This window comes from Pan troglodytes, chromosome 20 (assembly GCF_028858775.2).
Source record: "Pan troglodytes isolate AG18354 chromosome 20, NHGRI_mPanTro3-v2.0_pri, whole genome shotgun sequence".
NCBI lineage: Eukaryota > Metazoa > Chordata > Mammalia > Primates > Hominidae > Pan > Pan troglodytes.
The window spans coordinates 35,541,343-35,554,914 of record NC_072418.2 but is presented as its reverse complement, the minus strand read 5'-3'; the positions used below and the strand labels follow the sequence as shown (position 1 = coordinate 35,554,914).

At 38.8% G+C, this 13,572-nt stretch overlaps 1 protein-coding gene across 13 annotated transcripts in view; it reads right to left on the bottom strand.

Moving 5' to 3' along the window:
• The window catches only part of DPY19L3 (dpy-19 like C-mannosyltransferase 3), an 80,406-nt gene that overhangs the window by 30,773 nt on the left and 36,061 nt on the right, over positions 1 to 13,572 (bottom strand). For 11 of the 13 annotated variants that reach the window (XR_010153808.1, XR_010153809.1, XM_016935608.4 and 8 more), the window contains 2 exons: positions 1,829 to 1,960; positions 64 to 165 (listed from right to left, as the gene is read on the bottom strand). Coding sequence is in view for 11 of the 13 variants with exons in the window: in XM_016935608.4 (XP_016791097.2) it covers positions 64 to 165; positions 1,829 to 1,960 (234 nt within the window). In the remaining 2 variants the exon portion in view is untranslated. The remainder of the gene's footprint in view (positions 1 to 63; positions 166 to 1,828; positions 1,961 to 13,572) is intronic. The other 2 variants (XM_063801482.1, XM_063801483.1) reach the window with 1 other exon arrangement.

The window sequence follows — 13,572 nt, the reverse complement described above, 5'->3', positions numbered from 1 at the left end:
AATTATCTCCAATGCCATAAGTTAATTAAAAATACATTAAACATGTCATTTTTATTAACTTACCTTAATTATGTTGTTGAGAAAAAGTGTCAAACATAAAACCATAAATAAATGTAACAAAAGTTTCCCAAGCCTATTAAGGAAGCTTCCAGTTTTCAGATTTTTCTAGAAATTAAAAGAGTTATGTTTTAATTCTTAAGTTTTAATATAACTTCATAAACACTGAAGATGAGCTTACTTAAGGATTTAAAAACACGGGCTCATATAACATAAAGGGAAAATATATGTGGAAAATACAACCTACTCATTTTCATGAGGTTACACTGTCTTAATATTTGTGATTTTCTAGTAGTAAATGAATCACTTAATAATGAGCTTCATACGATGAGGAAATGTGTCCTAGTCTTTTTTTTCCTAATTATTTTTTAAGACCTTAGAAACTGGAGGATTGGGGTCTGCCATTTGGAAGGTACTCAGGATACGCTGACTGAACAAACTGTTACATCTTTTTTTTTTTTTTTCTTTTTCTTTTGAGACAGAGTCTCACTCTGCTGCCCAGGCTGGAGGGCAGCAGAGCAATCTCCGCTCACTGCAAGCTCTGCCTCCTGGGTTCATGCCATTCTCCTGCCTCAGCCTCCCGAGTAGCTGGGACTACAGGCGCCTGCCACAACGCCCGGCTAAGTTTTTGTATTTTTAGTAGAGACAGGGTTTCACCATGTTAGCCAGCATGGTCTCAATTTCCTGACCTCGTGATCTGCCAGCCTCGGCCTCCCAAAGTGCTGGGATTACAGGTGTGAGCCATCACGCCTGGCCCTGTTACATCTTTTATCCATTAATTCCTACAACACGGGCATAGTTACAACTCAATTACATAAAAGACTTATGGGTGTAAAAAGAAGTACATTGTGCCTTTTGACATATAATAGTTTTCTTATAATCTTCAGATAATTTTATACATTGTTAAATATAATAATATCTTAACAGTTCAAATACGAGTAATATTTATAATTAAGGTTAAAAGGATGACTGTGAACTGTTGTTTTTGATAGTCAACTAAAAACCTTTGTCCATAACAATTCTCACTCAAAAGACTAATAAGAAAAATGATTTCCTCTTCTAAAAGTGGAAAACAAAATGGCTTCTTGACACGGTTTCTAGCATATGTGAAACAGGATGTTATAATTTCAAGCAAAAACAAATGACTCATATCTTACGTAAATATAAGAAATTTAATTATATAAATAAAGCTAAAAGAGCAAGTCATTGTTTTCAAACATGATTTGACAATACCCTAGGAAATGTCCCATTATTTCTAAAGTTATTTATTTGGATTCTCAAAATTCTCAAAACAGTTAATTTTAATTCACCTAAAAATAACTAGTACGGTATGGAAGGATGGGGAAAAGAGTAGCATTACTACATCAAATAACAGGGTATCCACCAACGTGAAGGACTGTAATGAACACGCTCCCAACACAAGCAGGAGACTCTTCTCGCTCCTGAGTTCACACACATAAAAATTAATAACTTTTCTCTTTTACTTCAATTTTAAATCAGTGGCATTCAACCAAGCATCTTTGGCTGATCCCCACATTGAAGGTAAGGTTCCAATTCTCTAAGAAATAACTGTCAAAATAAAAGGATGACCCAGAAAGCTTGAAACAGAAATGCTACCACACGCACAAGAAAAAGCACACAATGCCACGTGCTCTTTTTAGTGCAAATCAGGTCGTAAATTTCCCTTTGTATGCTGTATGAAAATAAGGTTCAATAAACCACGCAATTAAAAAAAAGTTTACTTTGATAAAGGACAAAAAAAAAGTCCTACCTGAAGTTTTCTTGCAATGAATACTGAAAGGTTAAAACTGATAAGCAGTGATCCAAGAATCATGGAATTAAAAAACTGAAGAATGCAGACCAGGAGTAAACTTGTTATCTGTATTCCATACAGCCATGTCGCCTGCAAGAACCAAAGATTAGATGAGTACAGACATTTTACCAAGAGATCATCACGTCGACATGTTGGTCATGAGGTGGATACACCTCAGCTTACAAATAATGCAGAAAACACATGTAGATTCAAGAAACACAATCTAGGCCAGGCGCGGTGGCTCACATCTGTAATCTCAGCACTCTGGGAGGCCAAGGCGGGTGGGATCACCTGAGCTCAGGAGTTCAAGACCAGCCTGGCCAACATGGTGAAACCCCATCTCTATTAAAAATACAAAAAAAAAAAAAAATTAGCTAGGCGTGGTGGCTCGTGCCTGTGATCCCAGCTACTTCAGAGGCTGAGACAGGAGAATCGCTTGAGCCCGGGAGGCAGAGGCTGCAGTGAGCCGAGAATGCGCCACTACACTCCAGCCTGGGCGACAGAATGAGACTCCAAAAAAAGAAACACAATCTAAAAAAGGAAACTAAATCATACACATACCAACTGTTTATTTACCTTTTAATAACAGAAATCTTCTAACATTAATTAAAGGGGAAGTAAAGAGGGATGATATGAAGTAGAGGAAGTAAACAACAGCATAATGTATTTATTCCTGAGAATTGGCAAGGGCCATTTATAATCTTCAGTTTTCTTTTCAATGATTTCAGTTACTGTTTATGACCACCAATAAGTACTTTACTGTGTTATTTCCTAGTTTTCCATACTCTATACTTTAGGACTGTATCATTCCTTGCTTTGTCTGTGTGAGTGTGTGCCCAGATCCCCTGATTAGACTGCAAACCCCTCCTGCTGCATGACCTTGTCCTCTTTGACCTCACAGCTTCATAGCAGGCAGCACAGTACACTGGGCAATGACATCAGCTCCGGCACCAACAGCACCTGTACTGCAGTTCCGATTCTGGTGCAAACCAGCTATGTGACCTAAATGGTTCATCGTGAACAAGAGATGATGATACCTTCCTCACAGAGTTGATGTAGGGTCTCACAGAAGAACTAGACGTGGTAATGGATGAAAATGCCTGGTGGCCAAGCACGGTGGCTAATGCCTGTAATCCCAACATCTTGGGAAGCTGAGACAGGAGGATCGCTTGAGCCCAGTTCAAGACCAGCCTGGGCAACATAGCGAGACCGTGTCTCTATAAAAATAAAACACTAGCCAGGTGTAGTGGTGCAAGTAGTCCCAGCTACTCAGGAGGCTGAGGTGGGAGGATCATTTGAGTCCAGGAGGTTGAGGCTGCAGTAAGCTATGATCGCTCCACTCCATTCCAGCCTGGGCAACAGAGCAAGACCTGGTCTCTAAAAAAAGTGGGGAGGGGTGGGTGGGGAGGAAATGCCTGGCACATAATGAGCACTAAGGATTAACTCTTGATGTAATGAAACTTATTGATAGGTTGATACCAAAAGAAGCAAAACACAACTAACTTGAATACACGAAACACGCCACAAAGAAAAAAAAGGCAGTCCCTAATAAAGAGTGGACACTTATTCTGTTAGTTTTCTTCTTCTCTTTCAAATTAGACAATGCCATACTCATTCTGACAAGTGAAAAATACCAGTTTTATTTAGCAGCAAATCCGATTATCCCCAAGGTTTTGTTCTCTTAACCTCAAGGGAAACAAACCTATTGATAGAAGCATTGAAAAGTGAGGCTTGCAGCAGTTCAGTGCTTTTGCTTAGTGTCAATGGGAACTCAGGGAAATGGATGCTGATGATCTTTAGGATCATAAAGACAATGTATCTTACTCTAGGAGAGTTAGACACTTCAGAAAAACACAAAAAAGAAATAGCAATCAATAGGTGGGCTCTTGAGTCAAAACCCAGCACCATTACCTAAAGAAATAATATTGATTTCACAGCAGTATATAGTATTTCATATACAGGATTTTACATCCTTCACATCCTACCATATCACTTTCTCACATCAGTGACTATTCTGTGAAAACTTAAATTTTAAATGGTTATGTAACATTCCACCATATGCCATAATTTGTTTGCCACTGGACCATTTAGGTGTTTCTGGCTTTTTATTAACATTGTGAACATCCCTTTAAAAATTTTTTTCAGGTCTGATTCTCAGAATTCCTAACCGAATTGTCTGATTAGTTACATATTTTGTTCACTGCTGTATCCCCAGCACCTTAAAGAATACACACTAGAAGAGCGGCACTTAATAAACATTGGAGGAATTGATGAATAAAAACATTTCCTTAGGGATAGATCCCTGAGTACAATTACTGGTTAGAGAAGGAAGAGTTTTTCCTTCTTAGCAGTTTTATTAGTTGATATAATTCATATACCATCAAATTCACCCATTTAAAGTGTGCACTTCATGATTTTTGGTATATTCACAGAGTTGTGCAACTCTCACCTCAGTCTAATTTTATGACATTCTCATCACTTCGAAAGAAACCCATATCCACTAGCCATCACTCTCCATCATCTCCTACCCCCAGCTCCGGCAACCACTGATGTACTGTTCTCTACAGATTTGCATATTCTGGACATTTCACAGAAATGGAATAAAGTGCAGTCTTTTTTAGCTATCTTCTCTTACTTAGCATGGTGTTCTCAAGTTTCATCCATGTTGCACCATGTATCAACATTCTTTTTTATTGCTGAACACTATTTATTGCACAGCCGGACTACACTGTTTATGGAAGGGATATGGGCATTCGGGTGGTTTCCACTTTGTAGCTATGAATCACACTGCTATGAATATTCATATACAAACATTTTTGCATGGATATGTTTTCATTTCTCTTGGGTATGTATCTAGGAGTGGGATTGCTAAATCATATGGTAACTCTATATTAAAATCAAGAAATGCTGAGGAAATGCTGTTTTTCAAAGTGACTACACCATCTTATAATCCCATCATCATCAATGTATGAGAGTTCTGATTTCTCCACATCCGCGACATTTGTCTCTGTTTTTTAATTTTAGCCATCCAAGTGGGTGTAAAGTGGTATCTGCTTGTGGTTTTGATTTGCATTTCTCTGATAGCTAATGACGCTGAGCATCTTTTCCTGTGTTTATTGGACATTTATGTATCTTACCTGGAGAAATATCTACCCAAATCCTTTGCTATTTTATCATTGAAAGAGTTATAAGAGTTCTTCATATATTCTGGGAGTTCCTGATCAGATATATGATTGCAAATATTCTCTCTCGTTCTATGGGTTGTCTTTTTACTTTCCTAATAGCACACTTTTGAGTACAACAGTTTTAATTTTGATGAAGTCCAATTAATCTGTTTTTGTAAAAGTCACTTGTGCTTTTGGTATTGTATCTAAGGTTTGTGCTACTCCAAGGTCAGGAAGAGTTATTACTATGTTTTCTTCTAAAAGTTTTGGTTTTAGCTCTTACACTTAGGTCTGTGATTCACTTTGAGTTAGTGTGTACAGTGAGAGGAAGGGGCTCAACTTCATTCTTTTGCATGTCGGTATCAGTTATTCCTGCACCATTTGTTGAAAACACCATTAATTCTCCATTTAGTTATCTTCACACCCTTGTTGAAAATTAATTGACCATTTCTTATGCGGGTTTATTTCTCTCTCTCAATTCTATTCCATGGGTTTATGTCAATTCTTCTGCTAGTATCACACTGTCCTGATTACTATAGCTTTGTAGTAAGTTTTGTAATTGGAAAGTGTGAGTCTTCCAACTTTACTCTTCTTTTTCAAGATTGTTGTAGCTATTCTGAGTCCCCTGAGTTTCCATATGAATTTCAGGATTAGCTTGTCAATTTCTGCAAAAACTCCTCCTGGGATTCTGAGAGGGAATGTGTTGAATCTGTAGATCAATTTGGGGAGCACTGCCATCTTAACAACAGTAAGTCTTCCAATCCAAGAACGTGAATTATCTTTCCAATCTAGGCGTTTAAAACTTTCAACAATGCTTTGTGGTGTTTTGTAAAGCGTAAATTGTCACTTTGTGTTACATTTGTACCTGTGCATTTGACCCTTTTTGATGCTCTTCTTTCTAGGAAGTGTTTGTATCCTTTGTTCCCTTTTCTCATTGGTTTATAAATGGTTTTCTCATGGATTTGCAGGAACTCTTAAGGATACTAACTCATTTACAAATGCTTTTTTTCCAAAAACATCTTTCTGGTTGCCTTTATTTGTGGGTGTTTTTTGATGTTTACAATTCTTTTTATATCAAGTGAGAGTATTTCTAGAAAAAGGGGCAGTTTGTGTAACAACAAGATTGTATAGTTTTATATACATTCAAAAGAAAAATTGCTGATGAACAGGCAAAAATGTAAAATTGAGCAGTACTGTGTATTAGGAAGTCCTGGATTATCAGCGGTGTACTGGATATTCTTTCCCAGTTCTATTAGTACAGTACAGTATAGAAACAAGGTAGCAAGAATATAGTTGACCCCTGAACAACACAAGTCCAATTATACATAGATTTTCTTCTGCCTCTGCTACTCCTGAGACAGTAAGACTAACCCCTCCTGTACCTCCTCCTCGGCCTACTCAATGTGAAGACGATGAGGATGAAGACCTTTGTGATGATCCACTTCCACTTAATAAACAGTAAGTATATTTTCTCTTCCTTTGGATTTAATTAACATTTCCCTTTCTCTAGCTTACTTTAAGAATATAGTATATAATGCATCACATACAAAATATCTGTTAATCAACTATGTTATTGGTAAGGCTTCTGGTCAACAGTAGGCTACTAGTGATTGAGTTTTTGGGGAGTCAAAAATTGTGTGCAGATTTTCAACTGCTGGGGGGAGACAACGGCACCAGTAGCCCGTGTTGTTCAAGGGTCAACTGTATATCCTTTCTGTGTAGAATAACTACAGCTGTCTTCAATGGATCGTGTCCATGCTCCTCATCACCATTCATAATAACCACAGTTAATATCTGTTTAACATTAATAAAATAGCAAGCATTGTTCCATACGACCCACATATGACTCATTCAAACTTAGGCAGCCTAGTTGTAGAGTCTGTGTTCTTAACCACTATGCAATATTGGCTACCACGTAAATAGTACCACAGAGGCTCAAAACTTTGTTTTACACATTTTATTTGTGTAAATTTAAGGGATATAAGTACGGTTTCGTTACACGTACATAACATATACTGATGAAGTCTGGGCTTTTCGTGTATCTATCACTCAATCTGAATTATATCCATTAAGCACTCAATACCCACCCACCTCCCACTCTTCCTGAGATCAGAACTTTCGAAGTCTGTTAAGATTGAAAAGTTTTTAATGTTCCAAGGTAATTATGGAGAAGGTTTGCAATTTTACTAATCTTTCAAAGAGCCAGCTCTATCTATCTATCTATCTATCTATCTATCTATCTATCTATCTAATCTATCTATGAATGAAACGGAGTATCTAATCTATCTTATCTATCTATCTATCTATCTATCTATCTATCTATCTATCTATCTATCTATGAATGAGATGGAGTTTCGCTCTCATTGCCCAGGCTGGGGTGCAATGGTGCAGTCTCAGCTCACTGCAACCTTCGCCTACTGGATTCAAGTGATTCTCCTGCTCAGCCTCCCAAGTAGCTGGGATTACAGGTACCCACCACCACGGTCAGCTAATTTTTCTATTTTTAGTAGAGACAGGGTTTCACCATGTTGCCCAGACTGGTCTCAAACTCCTGACCTCAGGTGATCCGCCTGCCTCAGCCTCCCAAAGTGCTGGGATTATAGGCAGAGCCACCGTGCCCGACCAAGCTAGCTCTTTTTAATTAATTCTATTATTCATGTTTCCAATAGCACTGATTTCTGCTCTTTATTATTTTCTTCTCCTGGCTTGAATTTATTTTGCTCCCTTTTTTAAGGTGAGAGCTTGGATGACCGATTTCAGACTTTCTGTCTTTTCTAATATAAGTTTTTTAGTGCTACACATTTTCTTCTTAATACTGCTTTGGATGTGTCCCACAAATTTAAACATGCTTCACTTTCATTTTCATTGAGTTCAATGCTCTCCGAGGTTCCTCTTAGACTCTTTTTTAGTGTATATCTTTATATATTTTTAAAGTGGTTATTCTGGCTATTACTACTATAGATGTAATAGTGAGCTTAATTCCCAAGTATTGAAACATTTCCTGTTATCTTTCTGTATTGATTTCAAATTTGAATCCATTGTAGTCAGAGATTATATTCTCTATAATCCTAATTCTTTTATGTTTGTCATTGTTTTATGGCTCGGGAGATAGTCTATGTTGGTAAGTATTCTGTGAATGCTTGAAAAGAATGAGTATTCTGCTGTTACTGGGTGGAGTTTCTATAAATGATCATTAGATTCTGTCGGTTGAAGGTGTTGTTGGGTTCTATATCTCTGATGATTTTCTGTCTGGTGTTCTATCAATTGTCCAGAGAGATGTGCTGAAGTCTCAAACTGCAATTGTGAATTTTTCTATTTCTCCTTTCAGTTCTGTCAGTTTTTGCCCCACACACGTTGCAGTACTGTTGTTTGGTGCAGGTACACTTAGGATTGCTATTTCTTCTTGGTACATTGAACGTTTTATCATCATATAATGTTCTGTTCTGTCCCTAGTAATTTTCTTTGCTCTGATATCTACTTTCTCTGATATTAACATAGCTACTCCTTTCTTTTGATTGATACTTGCATGTTGTATCTTTTTCCATCCTCTTACTTTCAATTTATCTATATTGTTGTGTTTGAAGTGTGTTTTAGACAACAGCTGGGTCATGCTTTTTAAATCCACCCTGCCATCTCTTTAATTAGTATATTTAGATCATTTACCTTTAATGTAATTATTGCTATTTTAGTCTTAAATCTGCTCTTTTATTCTTTTTTGTTTGCTTGCTTCTAATTCCTGCTTTCTTCTTCCTGCCTTCCTGTAGGTTATCTGAACATTTTTAGAATTTCATTTTTATTTATCTGTACTGTTTTTTCATGTACTGCTTCATATAGTTTTTTAAAGAGGTTATTCTGGCTATTACATTATGCATTAATAACTTATTACGGACTAGTGGTATAGACATTTTAACTGTTTGAGTGAGGCATAGAACCCTAACCTCCATTTAAGTCTCATTACCCTTCCCATTTATATTGTTAAAGTATTTCTTTTACATATAGAGAACCACATAAGACAGTGTTATAATTTTTGCTTCAGCTATCAAATATAATTTTTTTTTTGAGACGAAGTTTCACTCGTCTCCCAGGCTGGAGTGCAATGGCACAATCTCGGCTCACTGCAACCTCCACCTCCTAGGTTCAAAGCAATTCTCCAGCCTCAGCCTCCTGAGTAGCTGGGATTACAGGCACCCATCACCACACCTGGCTAATTTTTGTATTTTTAGTAGAGATGGGGTTTCGCCATGTTGGCCAGGCTGGTCTCGAACTCCTGACCTCAGGTGATCCACCCACCTCGTCCTCCCAAAGTGCTGGGATTACAGGTGTGAGCCACCACGCCCAGCCTCAAACATAAATTAGAAACTCAAGAGAATAAGAAAAGTCTGTTATATTTATTCACATTTTTACTTTTTTCATCGCCTTGTCTTCCTTTCTGATACTCTTAAATTCCTTATCATTTCCTTTCTGTTTCAACAACTTCCTTTAGCTATTCTCTTACGGTAGGACTGCTGGCAATATTAGTTTCCTTAATTGAGAATGTTTTGATTTCCCTTTCATTCCTGAAGGACATTTTAACTAGGTATAGGAGTGTAGGTTGACGGGTTTTTTTTTTTTTTTTTGAGATGAAGTCTTGCTCTGTCCCCCAGACTGGAGTGCAGTGGCGCGATCTAGACTCACTGCAAGCTCCGCCTCCCAGGTTCACGCCATTTTCCTGCCTCAGCCTACCAAGTAGCTGGGACTACAAGCGCCTGCCACCATGCCTGGCTAATTTTTTGTATTTTTAGTAGAGACAGGGTTTCACCATGTTAGCCAGGATGGTCTCTATCTCCTGACCTCATGATCCGTCTGCCTCGGCCTCCCAAAGTAACGGGATTACAGGCGTGAGCCACTGCGCCCAGCCTTGACAGTTCTTTTTTTCTGCATCTGAAAATACTAGGCCACTTCCTTTTGGCCTCCATTGTTTTTTTTTTTTTTTTTTTTTTGAGACTGGGTCTTGCTCTGTTGCCCAGGTTAGAATGCAGTGGTGCAATTACAGTTCACTGAAGCCTCAATTTCTCCCACTTCAGCCTCCCAAGTATCTGAGACCTCAGGCACGTTGCTACCATGCCTGACTAATCATTTTATTATTATTATTATTTATAGAGATGGGGTTGCATCATGTTGCCCAGGCTGGTCTCAAACTCCTGGGCTCAAGCAATCCACCAGCCTCAGCCTCCAAAAGTGCTGGGATTACAGGCGTGAGTCACTGTGCCCAGCCCCTCCATGGTTTTTGATGAGGAATTCACTGTCATTTAAATTGGTTTTCCCCTATAGGTACAGTATTTTTCTGACTACTTTCAATTTTTTAAAATGTATCTTTAGTCTCCAGAAGTTTGATTATAATGTGTCTCAGTGTGGCTCTATTTGGATTTATCCTGTTTGATATTAGTTCAGCTTGCTGATTCTGAAGGTTTATAGCTTTTGCCAAATCTGAGGAAATTTCAACTATTTTTTCCGAAAGTATTTCTTTGCATACTTTTTTCAGCTTCAGTAAACTCTTTTCTTGTCTTCTTCTGGGATTCTGATTACCTGAATGTTAGACTTTTCATTATAGTCTCACAGGTCCTTGAGGCTCTGTTCATTTTTGTTTCATTCTATTTTTTCTTGTTGTTCAGATTAGGTAATTTCTAAATTGTTCTATCTTCAAGTTCACTGATTCTTTCCTCTGACTACTTCATTTTGCTGTTGAGTCCATCCACTGAGTTTTAAACTTTGATTACTGGAATTTTTCTGTTCTAAAATTTCCACTTGCTTCTTCTTTGTATCTTCTACTTCTTTGCTTAGAGTTTGTATTTTCATTTGTTTCAAGTGTGTTTGTAATTGCTCAGTGAAGCTTTTTTTTTATGATGGCTGCCTTAAATTCCTTGTAAGATAATTCCAATTTCTGTGTATCTCAGTGTTAGCATCTATTGATTGTCTCTTTTCACTCAAGAGAGATTTTCCTAATTCTTAATATAAGAATTTTTTTTTCTTTTTTTTTTTTGAGACAGAGTCTTGCTCCGTTGCCCAGGCTGGAATGCAGTGGCCCCATCTTGGCTCGCTCAAGCTATTCTCCTGCCTCAGCCTCCTGAATAGCTGTGATTACAGGCACATGCCACCACAGCCAGTTAATTTTTGTATTTTTAGTAGTGACGGGGTTTCACCATGTTGCCCGGGCTGATCTCAAACTGACTTCAAATATCTGCCTGCCTTGGCCTCCCAAAGGGCTGAAATTACAGGCATGAGCCACTGCGCTCGGCCTAAGAAGTGATTTTTAACTGTATCCTATTACATTATGGGACCCTGGATCTTATTTAAATCTGCCATGTTAGCAGGCCTCCTGTGACACCATGTGTCTTGGTCCATTTAGGCTGTTATCTAACAAAATACCGTAATCTGGGTAGCTTATAAACAACAAAAAAGTTACTTCTCATAGTTCCGGAGGCTGGCAAGTCCAAGATCAAGGAACTGGCAGATTCAGTGGCTGGTGAGGGCTTATTTCCTGGTTCACTGATGGCACTTTCTTGCTGTGTCCTCCTCACATGGTGAAAGGGGTGAAACAGCCCCCTTGTGCCTGTTTTATAATGGCACTAATCACCTTCTAAAAGGCCCTACCTACCTCCTAATACAATCACCTTGGGGATTTGGGTTTCAACATATAAATTTGGTGGGGGACCACAAAAACATTCAAACTATGCCAACGCTATGCTAATGGGGAAAGAAGGGTGCTGCCTCGGTACTTTCAGACGGAAATGGAAGTCCAAGGTGTCCACTTGCCCTCCATTGACATCTGGGGGTCAGCAGAAGGTGTACTTCCTTATTGCTGGGTGAAGGCGAAAGTTCAGGCTCTCTACAGGTCCCTGCTGACACATGCTGGCTGGGAGAAATAGAGGTGCGTCACCACTGCTCCCTACATGGCCTGCACCGACAGCATGGGGTAGGGCAGTAGAGAAAGGCTTATTACATCTGGGTGGTGGTTAGAGTCTCAACCTCCCTGTTGGCCTTCTCTGACACCATCCTGATAGAGAGGGGACAGGATGTCTCATTACCACTGAGTGAGAGTTGAAGTCCAAGTTTCCCAAGTGGCCTTCACAGATGTCTCTGGGAGATGGTGAAAGTTCTGGTTCCCCACTAGACTTCTCTGACATAGCTCTGGCAGGAAGCAAGGCATGCCTAGTGACAGCTAGGTGAGGGTAGGAATCTAGGCTTCCCACTGAACTTTACTGATGGAGGTGGGAGTGGAGCTGTGGTTTTGCTTTTGTAGCATTTCGCTAGAATAAGGCAGTTAATGTTTGAAAGTTTTCTGTCTTGTTAGGCTTCCTCTCTTCTGGTCCTTTTGCTAGAGGGAGGAGGCTTTTTGTTTGAGTCCATTGTTATTCCCAGGTTTCTGACTTCTCCAGCACCCAGTCAAGGATATATGGGGCAAAAAGAAAACCCAAGAAACTCGCTGTCAAATTTTCCCTCTGGTCTCAAGGTCCCTAGGCAGTCAGCTTCTCTCTACCTCTCAAATTCCTCTTATGTTTGTTATATACATATACTGTCTAAGGTTTTTCAATGTACTTTGGGGAGGAACGGGGAGAAATGTCTCTACTCCCTCTTGTCTGGAACCATATAGGGTACTTAACATGATCTCTTAAGCATTTATCATGAATGCGTCTGTTTCCACAATAGATTAAGAAAACTTTATTAACCTCCATATTTTAGCCTTTAATTAAGCAAAAGTATACACTTTATAATATGCTTGCTGTTCTGTTTTACTCTGTTCACATTTCTGACTGGAAACTCGAGGTTTTGCTGGTAAGAGTTTCATCATTCATGAAAAGATGACAAAATGTACTGTAGAAGGTACTGCTTCTTGTCACCACACTGAGCTCTGAATTTGTATTACCTTTTTCTATACCAATTATTCCAACTCTTTCCCATTTGACATGGTTAGAGAGAAGTGATTCTAATTTATGAAGAAACTAAGTTAAATCACTTGCCTAAGCTGAAAGAGCCAGTTATTTTCAGACCTGACAGCAGCAATTTAGTTTTATAACTCAGGATCCTTTCATTGTAATAATGTTCCTCCTTAAAGTCTGATAATTAAAACTACTTCTAATACCAACACAGTTTCAAATGTAAAAGTTGAACAAAGTTTAGAACTAAATATAAAATCAATTAGCTATATTATTTTAAAATGTTGTGTATGTGAGCCAAAACAGTACCTTTGCTTTCTAATTTTAAAAGAGATACATGTTCAGATGGGCACAGTGGCTCACACCTATAATCCCAGCACTTTGGGAGGCCGAGGCAGGTGGATCCCTTGAGGTCAGGAGTTCAAGACCAGCCTGGGCAATATGGCAAAACCCTGTCTCTACTAAAAATACAAATATTAGCCGGGTGTGGTGGCATGCACCTGTATTCCCAGCTACTTGGGAGGCTGAGGCAGGAGAATTGCTTAAACTCTGGAGGTGGAGGTTGTAGTGAGCCAAGATCGCGCCACTGCACTCCAGCCTGGGAGACAGAGTGAGACTCCATCTC